Genomic DNA, 6,844 nt, shown 5'->3' on the forward strand with positions numbered 1-6,844 from the left:
AGTTCAGCCTGCCAAAGACAATGATGGTGCACTTCTACACCGCCATCATTGAGTCCATCCTCACCTCCTCCATCACCATCTGGTACGCTGCTGCCACTGCCAGGGACAAGGGCAGGCTGCAGTGCATCATTCGCTCTGCAAAGAAGGTGATTGGCTGCAATCTTCCTTCTCTTCTGGACCTGTACTCCTCGAGGACTCTGAGGCGAGCAGGAAAGATTGCAGCTGACTCCTCCCACCCCGGACACAAACTGTTTCAGACTCTCCCCTTTGGCAGGAGGCTGCGGTCCATCAGGACCAAAACCTCTCGCCACAAAAACAGTTTCTTCCCGTCTGCAACTAGCCTCATTAACTTTATTCATTAAATGTCTCTGCACATGTAAATACTGTTTGATCTCGTGTCGGGCACAGACCTGGCACGTCACACAGATTTGTTGTTGATTGTTGATCTTTGTTGTTGTATATTTTTATGTTGTCAGTTTATATATTTATATGTACACAATATTCTCTTCCGTTACGTTACTTCTGCACGGCACAGACCCAGAATAATGCACATGTACTGTATAGATCTGCAACGTTGTTCTTCAATTCCATATTTATATATTTCCACATTTATTTATGTTGACTGTATGTTTGTCTACGTGTAGCACCTTATCTCCACCGCAAATTCCTCTTATGTGTAAAACACTACTTGGCAATAAAGCTCCTTCTGATTACAAAAATAAATTACTGTACATTAAAAAGTACAGCAGCATGTATCACATCTTGACCAAAATACCTTCAAATAAAAATAAAATCAGTAAAATGATGACATATAATCAGTATTACTGAAAAGTACACTATACACATCTCATCATTAATGTTACCCATGGGGGTCCCCCATGCGGTTTGGACACTGGGCCCGGCTCAGATGACCTCACGGCAAGCCGTCCCACTTCTGACACCATATGTGGACAAAGGCAAAAACAGTCACCCTACCCAGATTCGAACACAGGTCTACAGGGTACCAAACATGCAACTTTGACAGCAACGTATGGCAGTCCAAGCACTTACTCAACTGTAGTGAAGGTACTCCGTCAAAAGCATACAGTACAAATGGTGAAACCAAACTGAAACTGAAAAATGGCACAATCCTTATCCTTTGAGTATGACTCGTCGCATTTTCTGTGAATGCAGACACTATGGGATTTGGAAACTGCTTTATCACACAGCATCTGTGGAAGGGAAAAGGATATATTTTGTCTATATCAAAGCAATATTACTTCTAATTAATTAATAACCATTGTCTGGCTTTTTTTATTTTGTTTAAAGTTGCTGAAACACAATATGACATCATGTCTAACTGTTCTGATAATGCTAACCGTTTAGGTTCAGGTGAAATGGTTTTCCACAAGGGAAGAATTGTGCATTAACTGGGAGGGGCCCAGTTAATGCACAATTCTTCCATTACAACATGATCAAAAACATTACATAAACACTACTGTACATTCAGCCAAGGAGCTGTATATGATAAAATGTTATTAAACAGGTACAACAAATAACACAAACATTCAGATTTGCTTAACAACTGTTCTGTCTACATGTCATTTCAACACAGCAGTCAATTTGTGAAGTACAAAAGTAGCCAATTACTTAATGTATAACAATATTTTAGATAAAATTATTTTTTCACAAGAATATTTGTTTATTTAGTCTGACCCCGTTGACATGTAATGAGAGCAAAAACAGTGATCGTGCGCAGGAGCCAGACATACCTATGAGCACATTGAGCATGTGAGGGTCCAGCTGGTCCTTTGAGGTTTTCGTGGCCTGTAATGGTGCTTTCAGACCAACTGCGAATTTTCGCCTTGCGACACTTTCCTCGCAATAACGTGAATAAACACAACTGTATGAACCCAAAGTAAACATTTTGCTGTGATTAAATAGCAATAAACTGGTCAAACTGATGCCGAAATAACTACAACATGATGCAGATTTGTTAAACATATGAATTCATCCTTTGTCAAGTTTGTCAGCAAGACAGCAGGACAACAACTTATAAAATGTTTGTTTTCTGAATGGAGTTTGGTTCGATCAGGGCTATGTTATGCTAACTTGGTCACAGTAAAGTATAACGATAGCTGGAATAAAGTTACAGACACATGTTTTCTGAACTCACCAGGTAGTTCAACCTCCTCGCTTTCTTTTCTCCCAGCAATGTCCAGTTTTGTCAGATTTTTATATAAATATGAAGTTGTAGTCCAACAGAGCCAACAACAACATTGGAACCGGACTGTGCATGGAAGCTAGCTGCTGAGAAGCTCCAGTGAAGATAAATCAACGTTGAAATCCCAAAAATTAAAGTAAAAAGCGCTGCTCCCTGCTCCTCTTCCCCAAGTTTAGCAGCTCTCAGCCAGCCAGCAGATTTTCAATCCCCCGCTCAGCCTGGCCCTCTCCACATAACGCTCTGAATTCTCAGTAACGTATGGACAATCTCAACACTGATAGGCTATCGCAACTCAGCGTCATATGACTACTTGAAAATATTCAACTCACACGAATTCCTTCGCGTTGCCTTCGCGTCGCCAGCCCCGCCCCGAAAGGAAATCGCGGCTCTATGCGTCCTTGCATTGACTTTGTATGTAAACTCGCCGCCCGAATGCTCGCTTCGCTTTTGGTCTGAAAGCACCTTAAGCCATCTGAGTGAGGCAATGATCCCAGGAAGCTCTAAAAGAAAAGAAATGCAGTTAAATATTCAGTTAGGCCAGTACTTCCACCTAATTTAGTTCTTCATTTGCGTATCATTATAAACACTGTAATTCTATTCTTATAGCAAATCTTTATTATTATTCTTTATTTCATTTTCTTGAGCTAAGGCAGGAAATTCCAACTCTGGGTTTAGCATTAAGTTGGTTAAAGTTGGCAAAGGGTAGGTTCAACTTTTAAAAGTTGAATACAGGATCTATGACTATACAATTGGACATAAAGTTGAGCAGTGTTTTACATAACGTGTGGTCAGGCATTGCAGTACACAAAAACATTATTTCAAGTGCGTCTTAAAACAACTGTCACATACCCGTGTACACTTTAACATTGCTGTTATAACTGAGTTATTGGTCACTGTAATGATTACCCCCTCCATGGTTGCAGTGAAGTGAAATCTCTAAAAAAAAAACAGTGTACCTTTAGAAGATGTCCACTTTTGACTAGTCTAACACAGATGCTTAGCTGATGATTCATAGTAGCTTCAGCTAAACTTTAGAATGAATTTATATAAAAGTGACAACTGTGGTGATGTCTTTACAGACTATATGGGCAGGAATAATAATGATTACAGTGACCAATAACTTCCTGTAAACATGGACAAGTATTAAGGTAGACCTTTAGCACACAGACAGCAACATATTATTTGCATTTATTACTCTAATAAAAACCTCACTGATCATTTTAACAGTGCAAAAGCAGAACTGAGGGCTCATACACACATGCACAGGCCTGCCTTGTTAATATCTCATGCATCAAATTCCAGCAACAGGGTTACTGAGACTGTATATTACTACTGCAACATTAAAAACTGCCATACAGCAAAAAGGAATACATTACTGTAACATTGATTGCGTTACTTTTGTAACGCGTTACTCCCAACACTGTTTAAGGCAGATGAAAGTTGCTGTTGCTTGATTATGAAGCTGTTAAAATGCTAACCAACGTTAGCTAACAAATATATTAATCCACGTGCTAGCATTAGCTAACGCACACCAGAGCTATCCACGAAGGAAAATATTTTCAAACCCAGAGTGAGCTCAACTTTAGTTAACTTACACAATTGTGTTGTGTTGCTAACAATAATAAACTTACCAAGAAAGACGATTGTGCAAGTTGTACTTGCCAGTCACGCCTCTTTAGCTCTTTTCACATTTAACTTCTGCAGGGAGCTGACCGGATATTCTTCTCTTCTGTGTTCTTTTCTTGTTATGTCTGAGGTGTCCACCTTCCAAGTCCGAGTCGGTAAAGTAAAACAAAGGAAATCAAACCAAAAATAGCTGCCCTCTCAATGACAGTACACATGTTAACTTTCGTGAAGCGGACTTTCACGCTGTGTGATTGGGTCGTCGATTTTAAAACCTTGATTCTGATTGGTCCAACTGAATGCACTGCGCTAGTGGGCTGGGCGGGAGGCCGGGCACACTTCGCCCCTGTGTACATCTGAACGTGTTTACCGTTTACACGCAGAAACAAGTATACTTATATTATGATTTAAAGTATGCTTATGTATGTATGTTGTTGTTTGTTAAATTAACGACGTGCTGCTTCCTTCTTGGCTTCGTTACCCTTATGAAAGAGGTCTCTGAACTCAACTAGCTATTTACCTGATTAAAAAAATTTAAAGAAAGAAAAGAAATGAAAAAATGTTAATGTTAATAAAATATGTTTTAAAAATCATACTTCTGGAAATCAGGCTGAAACGTGGCAATTACATAAATAATTACAATATTTTGCAGTAGCCTACACAATGAAGCATATTTGGCATAAATATATTTTTAATCCGCTAAAGTGTAATTGTTTAACAATGTACCTCCACAAAGTACACCTAAATAGTATTTACTAAGAGTTAAATAAATATATTTTTAATAAATAGACTAAAATGTGTGTGAAAATATACTTTTATTTAAGCATATTTAATAAGAGTTTAATTAAGTATATATTTATTACCAATTTATTCAAAGTATACTTTTGAGAAGTGTGTTAAAGCTCAGAAGAATATATCTTTAATATACTTGTAGTAAGCATGTTAGGAGTCTGAATGTACTATAAGCATACTATATGAATTTCTAGTATATTTTCAGTGCCTTTAAGAGCATTTCTTTTTGACCTGGGCCAAGGGCCCCTGACTGACAGGGGCCCCAAAAAATTACTAATTACTTAAATTACTGAAACTAATATGAAATTATATTTATATAAACAATCATTGAGTATTTTAAATATAATAATAAAATTAATAATCTCTTTGTTTTTGGCAATAGACGTTAAATATCCCCATTGACCAAAAAGTAAATATCCATATTGACGGACCACCCCCCTGTATCTACATGAAATGGTTTGGTCCTGCCTTAGCGCACTGTATCAGTGAAGGTGGTTAGTTGCAGTCAGTAGATGTGCCAGAAATACAGTGATTACATTTACATTAATTAATTTAGCTGACGCTTTTATCCAAAGCAACTTACAATTGCTATACATGTCAGAGGTCGCACGCCTCTGAAGCAACTAGGGGCTAAGTGTCTTGCTCAGGGACACAATGGTGGGGGATTGAACCCGGGTCTCTCACGCCAAAGGCATGTGTCTGATCCATTGCTCCATCACCACCCAATCACAATGTTGCCTAGTAAACCAAAATCTGGTTTTCAAAAAAGGAAAGAGAAAAGAGAAAGAGGAAAGACAAAGGAAAGGATGTCAATCTGTAACCCAGTGTTTCACCAAGAAAGAATCAGAATCAGAAGGAGCTTTATTGCCCAGTAGTGTTTTACACATAAGAGGAATTTGCGGTGGAGATAAGATGCTACATGTAGACAAACATACAGTCAACATAAATAAATGTAGAAATATATAAATATGGAACAGAATAACAATGTTGCAGATATATACATGTGCATTATTCTGGGTCTGTGCCGTGCAGAAGTAACATAACGGAAGAGAATATTGTATATATATAATATAATAATATAATATAATATAAAATAACAACAAAGATCAACAATCAACAACAAATATGTGCGACGTGCCAGGTCTGTGCCCGACACGAGATGAAACGGTATTTACATGTGCATGTGACATTTGTATAATTTTCAAGGGGGGACTGTCAGTGGGGGACCCGGGCCTTGTTAATGAGGCTAGTTGCAGATGGGAAGAAACTGTTTTTGTGCGAGAGGTTTTGGTCCTGATGGACCGCAGCCTCCTGCCAGAGGGGAGAGTCTGAAACAGTTTGTGTCCGGGGTGGGAGGAGTCAGCTGCAATCTTTCCTGCTCGCCTCAGAGTCCTCGAGGAGTACAGGTCCAGAAGAGAAGGAAGATTGCAGCCAAACACCTTCTCTGCAGAGCGAATAATGCGCTGCAGCCTGCCCTTGTCCCTGGCAGTGGCAGCAGCATACCAGATGGTGATGGAGGAGGTGAGGATGGACTCAATGATGGTGGTGTAGAAGTGCACCATCATTGTCTTTGGCAGACTGAACTTCTTCAGCTGCCGCGGGAAGTACATCCTCTGCTGGGCCTTTTTGATGATGGAGGTGATGTTCAGCTCCCACTTCAGGTCCTGGGAGATGATGGTGCCCAGGAAGCGGAAGGAGTCCACAGTGGTGACTGAGGAGTCACACAGGATGATGGGGGAGGGTGGGGCTGTGGTCTTTCTTAAGTCCACGACCATCTCCACTGTCTTCTGAGCGTTGAGCTCCAGACTGTTGTGGCTGCACCAGGTCACCAGATGGTCGATCTCCCACCTGTAGGCAGACTCATCCCCACCTGAGATGAGCCCAATGAGGGTGGTGTCATCCGCAAACATCAGGAGCTTGACAGACTGGTGAGTGGAGGTGCAGCTGTTGGTGTACAGGGAGAAGAGAAGGAGGGAAAGAACGCAGCCTTGAGGGGAACCGGTGCTGATGGTCCTGGAGTCAGAGACATGTTTTTCCATCTTCACGTGCTGCTTCCTGTCCGTCAGAAAGTCTGTGATCCACCTGCAGGTGGAGTCAGGCAAGTTCAGCTGAGAGAGCTTGTCCTGCAGCAGGGCCGGGATGATGGTGTTAAAAGCAGAGCTGAAATCCACAAACAGGATCCTGGCGTAGGTTCCTGGGGAGTCCAGGTGCTGGAGGATGTAGTGA

At 40.6% G+C, this 6,844-nt stretch overlaps 1 protein-coding gene across 4 annotated transcripts in view; it reads right to left on the reverse strand.

Annotated features, from left to right (window-relative positions):
• LOC123968173 (protein FAM8A1-like) overlaps positions 1–4,080 on the reverse strand; it is a 12,740-nt gene extending 8,660 nt beyond the window's left edge. Inside the window, exons 1-2 of one of the 4 annotated variants that reach the window (XM_046044735.1) lie at positions 3,835–4,080; positions 2,535–2,703 (exon numbers count right to left, since the gene is read on the reverse strand). In XM_046044735.1, the coding sequence (XP_045900691.1) occupies positions 2,535–2,607 (73 nt within the window). In that variant the 5' untranslated portion in view covers positions 2,608–2,703; positions 3,835–4,080. Of the gene's footprint in view, positions 1–2,155; positions 2,480–2,532; positions 2,704–3,834 lie in introns of those variants that run through there. The other 3 variants (XM_046044736.1, XM_046044737.1, XM_046044738.1) reach the window with 3 other exon arrangements.
• Positions 4,081–6,844: the final 2,764 nt, after the last annotated feature.

The sequence above is a fragment of the Micropterus dolomieu genome, linkage group LG03, assembly GCF_021292245.1.
Source record: "Micropterus dolomieu isolate WLL.071019.BEF.003 ecotype Adirondacks linkage group LG03, ASM2129224v1, whole genome shotgun sequence".
Taxonomy (NCBI): domain Eukaryota; kingdom Metazoa; phylum Chordata; class Actinopteri; order Centrarchiformes; family Centrarchidae; genus Micropterus; species Micropterus dolomieu.